The 17,169-nt window shown below is 40.5% G+C and overlaps 1 protein-coding gene across 11 annotated transcripts in view; it reads right to left on the bottom strand.

Annotated features, from left to right (window-relative positions):
* prom1a (prominin 1a) overlaps positions 1 to 15,588 on the bottom strand; it is a 67,933-nt gene extending 52,345 nt beyond the window's left edge. For all 11 annotated transcript variants that reach the window (XM_053505799.1, XM_053505802.1, XM_053505804.1 and 8 more), the window contains exon 1: positions 15,109 to 15,588. In XM_053505799.1, the coding sequence (XP_053361774.1) occupies positions 15,109 to 15,364 (256 nt within the window). In that variant the 5' untranslated portion in view covers positions 15,365 to 15,588. The remainder of the gene's footprint in view (positions 1 to 15,108) is intronic.
* Between the last annotated feature and the right edge of the window lie 1,581 nt (positions 15,589 to 17,169).

Here is a 17,169-nt window from a genome sequence, read left to right as displayed (position 1 = left end):
TTGAATCTGCATTAGAGGATGAGGTCTTTGTGGTCTTCATAGCCTTGTTGCCATTGCTGACTGCGTAGAGCGCAAAGCTGAACGGAAATGAGATGGTCTGGTCTATAGAGGACTTCCGTCATGGTGACCAGATGTTTCAGCCCTTATCGTCATGTTAATGTAATATTTTTTAAATAAATGAAATATACAATCACAATGAATGGAGGTAAAAACTGTCTGTGGCACAGAGCAGATACGACTGCTGCTGGTTAAAGTGCTCAGGGAGCAGATTTTGCACAAATTTCACTTTTTAATATCTTTTTTACTTTTTATTTTTAATTTATATATTTTTACGTGATTAAAAAATATATATAATATATTTATTTTTAATATCATCCCCTCTGGCCCCTTTACCGGCTCGCAAAGAATTGTGGGATAGATTGGGCTGGGAAGGATCCACTGTTGCACGTTTCCTTTTCAGGAACATAAAGGCCGCATTTGTTGGCCGCATTTGAAAGAGTCTTCGAAATGGAGTACTCGCATCTGGGCCCAAGTTCCTACGGTTAAAGCTATTCTATTGTCTTTATTAAACCCCATCTCTCTCTCTTTGTCTTTTTGAACTACATCAGGGATCATAAACATCCCCTCACTGTCACCTGGTCACCTACAGTACAGTACGCAATCCTGAGAGAGAGAGAGAGATGAGGAAAGTCCAAGACTGTACTGTAACTCCACATCATCATTATCATCAGGCTTAAACATGGCTTTCTGAGTAAACACTTCACAATGGAGCTGTTTTATGTGCTGCACTTACAATACAGGGAAATCCTGGGGAAAAAAAAGACGTAATGACCACAAATGGTAAAAAAAGGAGATTTTTTTTTCTATGTGTATACTTTATTGTTGCTCCATCTGGCATTGCATTTAATGTTTGTTTTTTCCCCCTTTTCTCAGCCTGATTGAAACCAGCTGATAACCTGGCAGCCTAGTTTCACACTACAGATAAAAAGTGCAAGTCTGTCACGTTTAGAGCCATGCAATAAATAATGTTTAAAAAAACATGACTTATGTGTCGGATTAATGATGAATACAGGTCATTCGCTATTTAAAGTCTTGAGTCAGTACAAAAATGCTTTATAGTTCCCTTAAGGAACAGAAAAACATTATAAGACAAAGGACTGTTTGAAAACGAACATTAAATACAGTACACACTATTTTTTGCCCAGATATTGCGTTTATATTTAGCAGGACCGAATGGATCACATGGAAGATGACTTGAAGGCTTGTAAATGTGTAAATAAACAATGATTTTGTTTCATTCATTTGATTTATTATTTAATAAATTAGTTTGTTAAAACATGCCGTCCTCTGGAGATATTCTGTGACCAGGTTAAAGCCTGTGTATGGTTGTACCATAGGGAAACAAAATTAATAATTTTCAAAGGGACGTTGCTCTGACGTTGGAGATACCCATGAGCCTCCTAACAAGGCTTTTGGATGCTGCAAACCGACCAGATGGGAATGAAAGTGTCATAATCCGACGTTAAAAATAATTGCAATCTGCCCGTCTATTTGGAGAAGAATGGAATCCCAAGTGATCTGTAAAGAAGAGAGCTGCCCCCGCTGATTAAACATGCTTTTACTGTATCAGTACAAGTTTATTTATACGCTCACAAAACATGACAAGTCCAGCCCCTTCGGTAAAGAGAGCCAATTAGCTAGTTGGATGAAAATAGCTAGCCAATAAGATTCTTTGTCTATTATTTATGCAGAATGTTCTTTTTTATTTGAAACGACTGAACATGACCAAGATAGGGGGTTCAAAGAGTTTGAGGGTGTTCAAAGACTTTGAGGATCAATGTCAATCACAGTGAAGGAGGCGTGGCCTCTGTCTGTCGTTGTGAAGGAGGCGTGGCCTCTGTGTCTGTCTGTCGTAGTGAAGGAGATGTGATCTCTGACAGTTGTAGTAAAGTAGATAAAAAAAATTTATGAAAAAAAGGGAAAATTTTTCCATAATTAGCCCTGTCCTCATTTATTATGCTAAGGTTTAGATGATATAGGCATGGCCCTAGTGTTAGTTTAAGTATGTCAGCCGTAGTGAAGTGGGCGTGGCCTCTGAGACGCACCGGGCTGTAGTGAAGTGGGCGTGGCCTCTGAGACACAACGGGCTGTAGTAAAGTGGGTGTGGACTCTGGGGCAGGCAGCCGGCCGTAATAAAGTGGGCATAGCCTCTGTGTCCGTCAGCCGTAGTGAAGTGGGTGTGGCCATTGACCGTCAACTGTAGTGAAGTGGGCATAGCCTCTGAGATACAATAAGCCGTAGTGAAGTGGGCGTGGCTTCTGAGACACAATACGCCGTAGTGAAGTGGGCGTGGCCTCTGAGACAGTCAGCCCTAGTGAAGTAGGCGTGGCCTCTGAGACAGTCAGCCCTAGTGAAGTAGGCGTGGCCTCTGAGACAGTCAGCCCTAGTGAAGTAGGCGTGGCCTCTGAGACAGTCAGCCCTAGTGAAGTAGGCGTGGCCTCTGAGACAGTCAGCCCTAGTGAAGTAGGCGTGGCCTCTGAGACACATTTAGCCGTAGTGAAGTGGGTGTGGCTTCTGAGACCGTCAGCCTTGGTTAAGTAGACGTGGCCTTTGGGGCAAGTCAGCCATAGTGAAGTAGGCGTGGCCTCTAAGACAGTCAACCGTAGTGATGTAGGTGGGGCCTATGTGACAGTTTAGGTGAAGGTGTGGCCTTTGTCATGAATGAGGTGTGGCCTCCATGTCTGTTAATCTCAGTGAAGTAGGCACAGCTTTCTTCTTAAAAATTCAGTCTGAGATCTGTTTACACAAATTTGTACCTTGAAATGTATTCATATCAAATATATAAATTCTACACTACATTTCTATAATATTTCTACATTATATGTCTTATGCGGAGCACTACATCTCAGTAGGAGACGCACATACACCCATATACATAAGCCCACACACCCCTGACTTGCATACAGTCTTATTCATCAGTTTGGTTGAAGCAGTAGCCCTCTTGGGCTTCGGTTCTAATTCCAGCTGACCGTGTCAGTGTTGATTTGCTCACAGCGGCCGACGCAGTGCGTGCCTTCAGCACAGAGTGACACAGCGAGTGGGAGAGACACACTGCACAAAGTCTCTATTCATCAGCTCAGATCCTACAACATTTTAAATTTCTCTCCCTCCCTCTCTTAGATCTATACGTGCAGAGTACGATCCTCTTTCCATTGCACAATAACTACAACATGTTCTACCATTACTTATTACTGAAATAAAGATTGTAAGGGTGAGTATAACAAAACAGAGGGTTTAGTGTTCAGGTGATAAAATGACGTGTAGTGGACTGGGAAATCCCTGTTCTTCCCGTGTTCACATAGGTTTACTCTGGGATCTCTAATTTCCACCCACGTCAGAAAACCTGACCAGTATGAGGACTGGCTAGTGTAAATACCTACCCGAGTGTGCGACGGACACGCGTCCCATGCGGGATGTTTTCCCACCTTGCGCTCAGTGTTCCCAAACACTTGCTTAAAGAATCACTGAACCACTACTTAACATGATCTTTTATAACTCCTGATAACGAAAGAACATCGGTGAAACCCGACACACAGCGAGCGTTTGCACTCAAACGCACCCGGTACCTGCTTAATGTCGAATCTTCAGACTTTCTCCTTTTCCAAGTCCTCTCTCAACCTGTGACATTACTGAATTACGCATAGCTGCATCGCTCTTATAGCTGCGCTCTTATCTTAAGCTCACTTTGCGGCCCCGCTTCGGGATAAAACCCCCATTAGACGGATTTAAGGGAAAAAGTTGCCGGTTTGAGAGACGTTCTTGTTAAAGAGAAGGAGGTGCGTCTCGTGTCCCCATCTGGAGAGCTTATCTCTAACAAAAAATAAATAAATAAAAGGTTCAGTTGCGTAACGGGAGGCTGTACGTCGGACCGCTGGCAGGTCTTCTGTCGTCTGTGTACCCCCTCGTTCTCAGGCCTTTGTTTTGATCCTGGGTGAAATCCAACCCACGTAGTATGAGGGACAGGAAGAGAAGTGTGTGAGTGTGTGAAGGACAAATTAACTACCTCCTCTGAAAATCACTGTCAAACTAAACAAAGTACCTGAAGTTTTTTTTCCCTTCCTGAAGCGAGGGGGCGAGCGAGGGGAAAGAAGTTTCTTTTCGTGAAAAGAGAGCTTTGATAAGATTAATGCAATAAAATCTATTTTTCGAAGGAACTTATTCTGATGCAAAAATTTAAGGTTTGGATTTAGTGTCATTTAAAGGGGACCTACAATACAGATTTCACTTTGTCAGTTTATATATTTGGATGGGTCTCTGATGTGTGTGTGTACAAACCAAAAACTTGAAGGAAAAACACATTCCTGGTTTAGATTAGATTGTCCCCCTAATGTGACCTCATATAAGAATAGCCCCTCCCCCAACTTGTTGCTGTTCTCTGCAGGAGTGGGGTTCAATTACACAGACACTTAAATGGTGTTCTCTATTCAGGTGTTAAAGAAACAGTATAATTAAATTATAACGAACGTTCGGTGGATGCTTACGTACAAAATCAGTCGAGCAAGCCCCGTTTCCTGTAAACTAGCATGGGGGATTTGTTTGATGTATTATACTGTATGATAACCTTCAAGCTCTATCTATAAATGTATTAAAGTCACGCTTTACTACTCAGAAACTCATAACAGTAACTTCTTTTCCGCATGATTTGGATATCAAAGCCATTTTATCGCGGACACAGATGACGCATGCAAAGCTGATGCAAAGCCACTTGTGCTGTATGTAGAGCATGTAGAGCAGGGTTTCGCAAAAGAACGAAGAACCTCTTTAACCCGTTTCGCCCTTAAAGTGGCCTGGAAGTGGTGACAAATATGGGTAGAAGCCATCACAAAACTCACAGTTCGGGTGGGGTCTTACATGGGGTAGTTTTAGGTCACAGATTGAATCATTTGTTCGATCAAGAATAAAAAAAAAGGTCATGTAACTTAAAGCAAGGAACTTTTGCTGGTGGTCTTTAATGTAAACAAATGTTCAAGATATAAAAATATTCATAATTTAGATTTATAGTAAATATTCAATAAATCAACGGTTAAACTGACATGAACTGAAATGACATGAGGCATGATTCTTATTAATATTCTTATTTTTGTTAATTAAACTACATTTGGACACTAGTGAATGAAATATTATTATTATTATTATTATTAATAATAATAATAAAATAATGATAGTTTTAGCTTGGTAAAAACAAGAGGCTAATTTTAATGAAAAAGTACTGTATGTGCATTAGAGATTAAACATAATTCCGGTATGTGTCACGATTCTATTGTGTGAAGATTCATGTAGCTCTATAACCAACTCTAAACTTGTTTTTGTCTACATTTTTAACTTGTATACTGTATGTTTGCATTCGAGGTGGTAAAACATCACTGTTCCCCTGTAACCCTGCAGGTGGTGCACTCTAAACCTTCACACATCGGCAGTCAGCGCCGATCCTGTGTGGTACAGTAGGTTGCTTAGAAGTCACAATTACGCCAGACAAAACACCAAAGTTACAGTGTTAACTAGGGAAGAATGTAGCCGTTTTGTTTAATTAAATTTCTACATAAATTTTAGGTTTAAATTCTTGTATTCATTTTTAGTTATGTTGTATTGTTTAAATGCTGCCCTTAGTTTTTGTGTGGGAATAGCTAACATTATGTATAAGGAATGGGCTAGCTGAGTTACGACTCAATATAGTAATCTGTAGAATTTTCAGAAAATTGGAAAAATATTTAAATATTCTATTGGGATATTCATAAAATAGTGAGAGAGAGAGAGAGAGAGAGAGAGAGAGAGAGAGAAAATTGAATACAAATTGAATCGGCACCTAGTTATCGTGATAATATGGTATCAGGTGGTCCCGGGTGATTTACAAACCTCCATGTTTCCATGTAACCGTGTCTGGGTGTGTATATATCATACATATATAAATATAAAAATGGGGAAATAATGTAATTGTACCATAGAAGAAAAAAAAAGGTATTATGTAGATTATATTAATATAATATTAAAAATGTTCTCATAATATATATATTATATATATATACACACACACACACACACACGTGTGTATGTTTATATATTGTGTTATACTGTACATGTTTATTATGTCGGCATTATTGTGTACAAACAGCTGTTATGTTTTACTGAGTGTGCTGGAGGATATGAGATTTTCTGTTCACTTTTCTGGTACTGTAAGTGTAGTTCTTCTCTCATACTTGCTTCCTTCTATTTTTATGCAAAACCCAGAAGCTTACATTAGATTTTTTGTTCCAACTGTCTGGGCCTTTTTTTTTTTTTTTTTTTACAGGCATGCAAATATTCCTATGTAATGTCATTTATAACTAGGTATTTTGCAAATGGTGAATATTTTGTCCATAATGATCAACGTACATAACAAAATCTCTACTAAAGATGATGCCAAAGACATTTACTGCACATATACTGCATGTCGAACTGCGCAAAAGTGTGCAAAACAGTAACTATAACAAACATCAGTATATGGTGTGATGATCCAATGGAGACCCTTTAGTTAATTTGTGCGGTTCTATAAATAATTTTATAAGTGATCATCCTGCAGAACCACCCACTGTTCTTCTGAGGAATTTAAATGTCGCACCTGCTTCTTTCTCATGCAAAAAAAAACAAAAACGGCAGTTTCGCCATTTTGGTTGTTTTTGGTCTGAAAAATAGTCATGTCCTGCTTCTTTTTATTGGCATACAGCTATTTTTCCTTTAACATATAATGTGTTGGAATACTGATGTTGGAAAATCAGGGAAGTTTTTTGTATTCAATAAAGTCATCCTAAAATAAATGAAAAAAGAAAAATTCAAAACAAAATTTGCACTACAAAACACACGGCACCTAAGAGTTTTGCACAGGCATACAGCGTGCACACACACACACACACACACACACACACCTTATATGAGCTATAAGTTCTAGTCAAACTTGAACGAATTTAAAAGTAAAAGATTTTGTGGCAGTATGCTGTACCGGGAAGAGGGAAGACCAGCTGCCTGCCAAAACCCACATACAAAACCAGCATAGGAACACATCTGATAATGTTATCTTAACCACACTTTGTCCAGTAGTAACTGCTTTAAAGTCGTTCCGAGTTGCCTCTGAACCGACCATGTCGTGCTTTGATCCTCCATTACTGTTCATCTGATACCAATTGTTTTCAAAATAATGTCACTCTTCCAGAAAAGATCTTATAAAAGCGATGCAGGTTGCGGTAGTAGTAACAGCAAAAACTTAAAACTACTTCTATTCCTGGACCCAGTATTAATGATATAATGATAATACAATGATATGACAGGTTTTTTTTTTTTTTTTTTTTTTTTATCAGAGTGGGCGAGCTTTCAGCACTGCATTAGAGGATTTTGATGGTGTGATCTGGCAACCCAACTGAGTTTAACTGCTGCTACATTAAACATATCTATAAACAGACAGTATAGTATGTTCTTTAATAAAGAAAACAGTTTCACAATGGCGTTGATTGTTTTCCTATAAGAGCACACACACACACACACACACTAATGACCACGCTTAACTAACACACTTTAGTCTTCTAAAACCCATCTCTCAATGTTAAACTGTATACTCCGGTTTGTTTTACCGGAACCACGGATGTATGTGGATGTATTTATATCATACAAGAATATGAACAGGAGCAGGCTCATGAAACAATGCAGGATGGAGGAGGGAGGAATCTGTTCCGCACAAGACTGCAGGGACTTGCTCAGCTTGGCATCACGCTGAGTCAAAAGATGATGCCGCAGGAGATCCAGAAGCACGTGTTCGCACCACAGGGCATTACAGATGTGATGCAGACGAGAAGACTTCCTCGAGCATCTCCAGCCGAGCCGATATACTGTAGAAGAGCTCAAAAAGGTTCCAAGAGCCACCAGACTGCACGAGAGAGTATGCCTGTTCTCCGTATCCTGATTTTTAAAACATATCTTAGAAAGCTATCCATCACGTCTAAAAGTGGTGTTTTTTTTTTATAAAACAAAAATACAAACAAATATAGAGGAATTGTCAAAAGCGGAGCTACAGTATAATGTGTTTAAAAACAACTTATTTTAGCTAACTTAATTTCTTACAGAAGTAATTTTATTGTGTTTATAGTTTGCTCTACACAAAGAAATTGGGAACAGAACTGGATCCAGGGTTCTGCTGCACGTCTCAGTACACGTACAGCCCCAGTAAAAAGTTCGGACACAACTTTGGATTTATTTCCTACCTTCTAGAAGAATACTGGAGATTTCTAAACTATGAAATAACACATAAGTAACAAGAACAACAACACTCTATTGTTATTATGAAGCAATTAATCTTAGATGTTCTGCAATAGTTCTTGTAAGAACAGTATCGTGTCAAGGGCATTCGCTAAACCCATCATCAAGCACCATGATGAAACTGGCTCTCATGAAGACCTTCCCAGGAAAGCAAGACCAAAACGTACAGTGTAGAAAGAAATACAAATCAGGAAAAACCATGGGATTGGAAGGTGTGTACAAACGTTTGACTGTTAATGTAAGTAATTACTGTAATATAATCACCTGTAAAAACAGAAACAACTTCCTTGTGTAAGTGAGAAAACCCCCACTGCATTTGAATTCCGTTTGAACTTTGATTAGTTGTGTACAGTAACACTACAGGTGCTCGGCCCAGAAGCCGTCTCTCCAACCATACAGTAGATTGTCTTCCTCTTGATTTGTAATCATGTGGTTGCAGTTTGACAGTCGCTCGCGCCTGATCTCACTGTAAAGAAATGAATTGGCTCACACTTAGAACGGGTCACCTCCCTAAATCGGCCGTAGCTGCTCATATCTCACCGTGTGTCCATCCAGTTATGTCTGCAATAGGGTTGGTGTCTACAGGACAGCATGTTTGGGCTGATGCAATATCAGACGGACCGATTGTCCCAGGGTGTCTCTGTCGCTGAGTGCAACTTGTTTACCGCTGCTATATTTTACCCCGTACGCTTTTATACACTCGCGCATGTCGGTTTCAGTTTCTGTCACGGTGCACAAACAACCGCTGTGGATAACGGCACCAGTTACAGTTACAGGCACCAGTTACGGTTACCGGCCTAATCATAAATTTTGGTTTCAGTCTGTCTCTACTCACAGACGCTGAATACGAACGAGTGGGTACGCTCCCCCCTCTTCCCCGAGAGTGTGTGTGGTCTCCCCTCTGTCTAGGTTCCCGGCTGCAACTAAACTCATGATTTCTGAATGATAGTGGCGTGAATAAATACAATACTGCTGCACCACTTACAGTAGATTCCACTGTATACAGTATTTTCATGACTCAGCCGATGGCAGCACGACATTAAAAGATGAGTGATACAGGAGATACACTTACCGTACGTGAAAAGCTGCTGTGTCCAATCTCTGATCGTAATTCTGAACCATGTTAGAAACATAACGGAACACAGGTTTGGTCGGATGTAAAGCACCAGTCACTATCCGATACGATATTATCGCCTTAAACTGTGTGTCATGATTTTATACATATTCCAAATAGATACAAGATACGTCTTACAGCTAAAAAAAAAAAAAAAAAAAAAACATTTCACAGCTGAAAGTTTTTTTTTTATATATATTTTTTATATTTTTGCATTTGTAAAATTTCTCTCTTATCTCATACTTTACATTCCTGTTTGAAAACTATTTTTAATTATCAGGTCATCAGTGGTCATATAAGCATTTTACTTCATATTAAACTGTCTACACCTGTTTATGTGACAAATAAAATTTAATTTAAATTTACTTTTTTTTTTATTTTAAGACCTTAAACTTTTAAAAACCAAAAAAAAATTGTCATAACTTTATACCTTAGCCAAACTCAACAGCTTCATAACTAAATTATATATAAATAATTAAATGTATTATCATTACGTTCCTCGCTTAAAACCCAGGCACAACATTTAAACAATGCAAACTAACTTCAAATACAAGAGTTTAACTTTTACCTTTAAAAAAAATTAAATTAAACACAAAGCTACACATCTCCGTCATCCGGCATAATTATTATTTCTAAACAAACTTAGCAAATAATTCACTCCTACTGTACCACACGGGATGAAAATGTGTACATAACCCAAAAGACAGGTGGTAGGTCGCACATTGTACTGTATATCTTACAGAACATATAGTCTGTACACACAGTGTGACCGAAAGTTACTAGTGCAATGAAAATCTAGCAACACTGCAAGACATATAAGGAGTATATAATTAAGCATAGGAATTATTAATTGTGCAAAAACCTACTGTAAGTGGCTGTGCAAAGAGCAGCATGAAAGTGACACACATGTTAGTCTGTGTGTAAATTAGAAAGAATTGCAATTATATATATAAAAAAAAAAAAGACATTTTACCGCCTTAAATGTTTCCGACGCACGGGTTTGTAGACAAATTAGCGCACATGGTGTTTTAAGACTGGTGTAAGCGTGTGTAACGAGTGGGTTTTGAGATTAGAAACAGTTTGAAGAAAAAGTCTGTCTGAAGGCTTTTGCAGCTTTGCATGCAACTTTTAAAAACGCAACCCAATAAAAAGCAATTTGCATTTTTGCTGCAGCACTCGGAAGCTTGTGCACTGGGAACAGATCCGGTTGTATCTAAGGCTGATCAAGCTGAAAAAACACCCGATTTCAATCACTGGTGCATCGACATCGTTTATCTCTATTATAAATACAATCATTTTAAAATCGGTTTTTGGAGTCAGTGCAGAGATATGTGAATTGGCACATAAAAAAAAAAAATAATCGCAATAACTACTAAATACATTTTTCCCCCCATCTCTACAATGCAGCAATTTTATTGTTTTAAAGTTGTATTTGCAATGCTGTGCTGGGGTCATAGTTGCGACGTCCTGATGGTGCAGGACGTCGCAACTACATAATCATCCGACGTTTTAGTTCCTACTGACAATTAACTGGCTAAACATGCAGACAGACAGGAGCATGGGTATTTTTTCCATCCCTGTGGATCCCAGTGTCAGTTGTCTTTTATTGACGCTATTTTTAGAAGTTCACCTGTAAAGCATATCAGATTTGGTTGAATTAAAAAAAAAAAAAAAAAAAAAAAAAAAACACCCTCGAGGAATACATTAGACATGAGCACTTTACTGAGAGTAGGAGGAGAGAGAAAGAAAGTGGAGTTAGAGAAGAGAGAGAGGAAAGCGATGTGTAACTAGAGCATGGTGTTGGCGGTTCTCTGGAGACGGCGGCGGCCGGCGAGGGTCGGAGTGCCCACAGACATACCACACAGGCTGCCATCTGTGACAAGTCCTCAGTGCCCCTTGGTAAAGCCGCCCAGCTGGCGCTCCTCGCTCGGTTTGAGACGCAGCCAATACGAGTCTCTCACATTAGCGATCTGGCAGGATTTCAGACTCGGCTTTTCTGCGACTGTGGGGTGCATTGTGAACTCTGTAACCTCGACTCTGTAAGTATGCACTGCAGGCATGAGCTGCCTAAAGTCCCATCCTATGAATCGGTTATTCATTTTTGAAGCACGCTATTTGGTAACTATTTTGCGTTATTTAGTCGCTGGAATAATACGAACAGGTGGGATACAAATCTGGACCTGCTGATGCAACTTGGAAATTTTATTCAATTCAATTTTATTTTATTTGTATAGCGCTTTTAACAATTGACATTGTCGCAAAGCAGCTTTACACAATCAAAAGTATTATTGAAGTTCGTATGAATGTGTAAGAATCAAAATGATCAGATTTCCCCTGATGAGCCGAGGACGATGGCGACTTCCTGAGAAGGCAGTACGAAGAACCCTTGAGAGGAACCAGACTCTACAGGGAACCCATCCTCATTCGGGTGATACGGATAGCAGGTTTAAGGAAACAAACATACTGTATGAGGGGCGTTCAAGTCAAATCGGAACTAAATGTTGCATGAATGATGGTGTTAAATCGAAGACAGAAGACTTCAAGGGGAGCATGGGGACGAGACTCTTACAACATCTGAATTGTGCGAACGTTCAAGAGAAATCTGTACGTCTGTGAAAGACAATCGCAGCCAAGATGGCCCACTGCGGTCGTTCCCGTGAACATTCAGCGGGTGGATTCGGATCCGTCTGTGAGAACTGTACACACGATCATTAACCGAAACCATTTACACATTACAGGAACAACAAAACAGCACATCATCAGTCGATATATAATTTAGTAGAAGTGTTGTTTAGTACTAGTCTGTGTGTACCGTTCTCTCGGAATACGATTTCATAAGTGATAACTCGGTGAATATCTCACAGCTCCGATGCTCGGGTGAATCTAGGCCAGCCGGAGGAATCCAAACACTCGTGATAATTTGGTTTTTGAACATTTGTCTCTTTGTCCTTATTTGGGTATAAACAGGCTTCCTAAAAAAAGTCTACAGGACGAGGTCAAAAAAAAAAAAAGAGAAGAAAACAAACATACAGCAGTAACATTCTGCTTAGAAGAAGAAAAAGAAATAGTAGCCAGGTTTGTAGGAAATCAGTGAAACCCGTGTTTGTACATGTTATAAACATCAAAATTCATATACTGTATATTTAGTCTAAGCATCTGTGCTTATGCGAGTAATTAAATGTGTGTGTGTGTGTGTGTGTGGGCTGAGAATAAGGTTCATCAGCATATGGCCTTCAGCTTAACAGATTAGCTCATTAGCAGGTGAGACACACCGGGACACGCATCTAATACCACGCGTTCTACAGCAACCAGCCAGATTCACAACCACGCTACACCTCAGCGTTTACAGCGTTTCCTTTAGACTCTGAGTCAAGGTCATTTCCAGAGTGCGAGGTCGGAAATATGGAGATTTCCCATCATCAAGCTGGCTAAAATAATGCATTAAAAAGTTTTCATACATGTGATTTAAATTGTGGTGCAGTTATATGATAAAAAGCTTTTTTTCCCCCTTCTTCTCTAATCAGTGTTTTGGTTTATTGGTGCTACAGATGTCTTTTTGTCCCCATTACCCTTGCCATCTACCCATGAGACACAATTTTGCCTTCATGCATTTCGAAAACTCTGCTGGGAGTCCTGCGTCTCTGAGGTCTATTACGATGTTTCCTTCCTTCATGATGAGCTCTCATAGACTCGTTTCACTTGACCCCACCACCAAAAATAAAAAAACTTTAAACAGAAACAGCCTAAAGTACTTCCTGTTTAGAATTTTTATAACAACAAATATTATATATATACTTCTTACTATAGACCACAACAGACAGAAGGTCCCTGGCTTAGAATTTTCTTTGCATTAGCGTGAAAGCAACTGTACCTTAAGCAATATACAGTAGTGCGATACAACACGGGGTCATGAGGGGAAAGCCCCAGACTCTACAGTGTACTGTGTGAGCAGCGTAAATAATGTGATATTGTACACTTTATGATATAATGGCCCTTGTGTTCCTTGTAGGTGCCTTACACTGTAGTCTGTTGGAGGAGTAGCTCGAACCTATGACCAATAAATTCACACCGAAGTGCATTCCTATAAATTGAAGCTGCATTGCTGAAACCCATAACCTTTTTGCAAATCCCCAAACACACACACAAACACATTCACACTACATAGGATTACTATATTACAAACCGTTAGGAATGGTAATCACCAGAAATACCCCCCCTCCCTCCACTGTTGGTACCCAGGGGCCAATTCAATTCGTATTGCAATTCTCTATGCATCACGATTCTATAACTTTCCCCATTCAATATTAATATTTTAGTTTTTTGTTACAATTCCAAACAAACTTGGTAAATAATTTGTTTCTACCACACAGGATACCGTGCCATATGAATAGTTTAGAGCACACAACATGCAGGATTATAGAGAAACAACAACACTTCAAATGTAGAAATGTATTTTTAATATCGCTTCAGGAGTCAGAGTGGCGATGCATAATTCGGCACACAAAAGAATCAAGATACATCACCAATTTAAACTTTCCCTCATCTCTACAAACCATATAATGAAACCTGAATCTGTGTATGGTCATGGAGGACTCTCGGGAAGCTTTAACACTTATACACCTTAACAGACAATTTGGAAATGGCAATCGATCTACAGTACAATCTATGTCTTTGGATTGTGGGAGGAAACTGGACTCCCTGGAGGAATCCCATGAAACACAGAGAGAAGATAAAAATTCCATGCATTAAAAACCCAGCTGTAGAAATGCGTGGCGACAATGGAAGAGCTTAACTACTACACTATGCCAGGTTTGTTGGGAACTAACATACTGGAATGACTTATTGTCATGTTCTAAGTACGGACTAATGTATTAAAGTGTACCTTCCATTCATCTCTATCTGTCATTCAATTAAACCAATTCTGATTACCAGTGTATTTATTCCCATTTTACGACCATCGTGGGACCTCTGGGCAACATTCGCATGCACACACTACGGGCAATTTGGGGAAGCCAGTTAGCTTAACCTGCATGTTTATGGAAAATGGAAGGAAACTGGAGTACCAGGAGCCAAGCACAGGGAAAACATGCAAACTCCACACACACATATACAGCTTTCATGGCGTTTATCGGACCTGGACCCTGAAAGTACAAAGCGACAGTACTGTAGGTTTATATCCTCTCACTCATTTTTTATACCTGCATGCAGGGTCGCAGGAGACGTATGGCACGAGGAGGGGTACACCCTGAACGGGGTGCCAATCCATCACAGAGCACATATACTCTCACACACCACATACACACACACACACACTAGGGTAATCTGGGAACGCCAATTTAAATAGTGCACATGTCTTTGGACTGTGAGACGAAACCCGATCACCTGGAGGAAACCCACCATGCACACCAAGCAAACCCCATGCATTACGCATTCATTAGTGATTTAATGTATATAGATGATGATGCAGATGCTGATGCAGATGCAACACCTGAGAGATAGAGAAGATAAAGAGGGTTTAATCAGTGCTACACTTTGGACACTGTGATGGATTAACTCTGAGATTCTGTGATCTGTGCGGGTCAGTCAGGTGGACAGGTGAGCTCACCTGGACAAGGCGCAGCAGCAGCAGCAGGGTTCAGGGCTCACGAGCTTACCTTGAGGGAAGGGGTTCGGCTGGACCACGTGCAGGAAGGCTCGCATCATGTTGAACAGCAGGCCGATCGGCCCGGGCTCGTAATACGCCACGGTTTCATAAACTCCTCCCGGTACCGATCCGAAATCTAACGGTGCGGCGGCGGCGGCGGCTGCAGGAGCGGGCGCAGGAGGAGCAGGAGCGAGGGCAGGGGCAGCACCGAAAGCCGGGCTGCAGCACCCGAGCAGGAGCAGCGTCAGGACCGGGGTGCACATCATCACAGCGCGGACAAGACAGGTGCGCAATCACCAGATGCGGGAGGTTGATTAATTAATTAATTAATTAATTAAACGCGAGCGCGTTCGGATTGAGGCGCGAGACCGCACGCGACGAAAAGAAAAACAAGCACGCGCGCGTCACGTTGTGGTTTCCGTACGGAGGCTCATGATGCGCGCGGTGTCCGCCCTGAGCGGCTTCCTCCACAGCACAGGTGTCTCTCTCTCTCTCTCTCTCTCTCTGTCTCTCTCTCCTCCTCCTCCTCTTTATCCTCCTTCACCGGAGAGATTTTTCCCCATTGCGCAAACACAGCGTGAAGTGCGCCCTCTGGCGGACATGAGATGCCCCGGTACACAAGATCTTGCATAAATACTGTATACAGTATATTTATTCATTCATTGTCCATATCACTTTAAACCCAGGAGGACCTGAAGCCCATCTTTGGCAGCTCTGAGCACGAGGCGGGGTACACCCCGGACAGGGTGCCAATACATCACAGGACACACACACATACATACACACACACACTACGGGTAATTTGGGAACGCCAATTGGCCTAATGTGCATGTCTTTGGACTGTGGGAGGAAACCGGAGCACCCGGAGGAAACCCACCAAGATCCAAAATGCAGACAATCGAATACTGACCGTGGAGGTGCGCGGCAACAGTGCTAACCACTCCGTCACCATGTCACCCATAGACACACAACCAGTCTGGAGGTCACAGACGAATTCACTCGTGTTCTGGGGGCTAAAGGTGCAGTCAGTGAATTTGTTTTCAGGTTAGCTAAAGCTAGATAGTTTCAAATGTAGAAAAATACACTTTTTTTTGGTTTTATCTCTAAAACTAGATCTATCTATCTATCTATCTATCTATCTATCAATTGATACAGTATATTTGCAAAAGGAGAACTGACTCCTTATTGAAGAATATGTATTTGTATATGTAATAAGAATATGTAATATAATGCTTTTAGTCCATATAGTGTATATGGTGAAAGCTGCATCAGATACATGTTTAAAACATCTTCTTCCTGCAAGAACTATTAGAGAAAGGCTGACCTCTGTGTCTGCAAATAACAACTAACTGTTGTTGTTTTTGTTGTCACGTAATTACCTAATTCCATATGTTATTTTATAGTTTTGAAATCCCCAGTATTGTTGTAGAATGTTGAAAATAAATCACTAAACAAAAACAAAGAAATTTGCAAGTCATCCCAAACATTTGAACGCTAGTGTATAAAGAGAGAGAGAGAGAGAGAGAGAAAGAGAGAGAGAGAGAGAGAGAACATGTTACCAATGAGAAAACATTGTTTTTTTCTTTATATAGCTTTCCAGAGCTCAAGGACAGCCTGGGACAGATTGTTAACAATACTATGCTTTTATAAATTTGTGGTAAGAGTTTGGTGAAGGCCCTTTTCTATTCCAACATGACTGTGCCACAGTGCACAAAGGAAGGTCTATAAAGACATGGTTTTGATGAGTTCAGTGTAGAAGAACTTGACTGGACCGAACATAGAGCCCTGAGCTCAACCCTATCAAGCAGCTTTTGGATGAACTGGAACAGAGATGTGAGCCAGGCCTTCTCGTCCAACATCAGTGTCTCACCTCATAAATGCACTACAGAATGGATGGGCATGGATTTCCACAGAAACACTCGAATCTGGTGGGCGGACTTCCAAGAAGAGTGGCACCTGTTACAGTATATTTGCAAAAGGAGGACCGACTTCTTATTGAAGAATATGTATTTGGATATAATGCTTTTAGTCCATATAGAGTATATACATTATAGTGAAAGCTTCATCAGAT

Source organism: Clarias gariepinus, chromosome 10 (assembly GCF_024256425.1).
Source record: "Clarias gariepinus isolate MV-2021 ecotype Netherlands chromosome 10, CGAR_prim_01v2, whole genome shotgun sequence".
NCBI classification, from domain to species: Eukaryota; Metazoa; Chordata; class Actinopteri; order Siluriformes; family Clariidae; genus Clarias; species Clarias gariepinus.
This window is presented reverse-complemented; position numbering and strand designations above follow the sequence as displayed.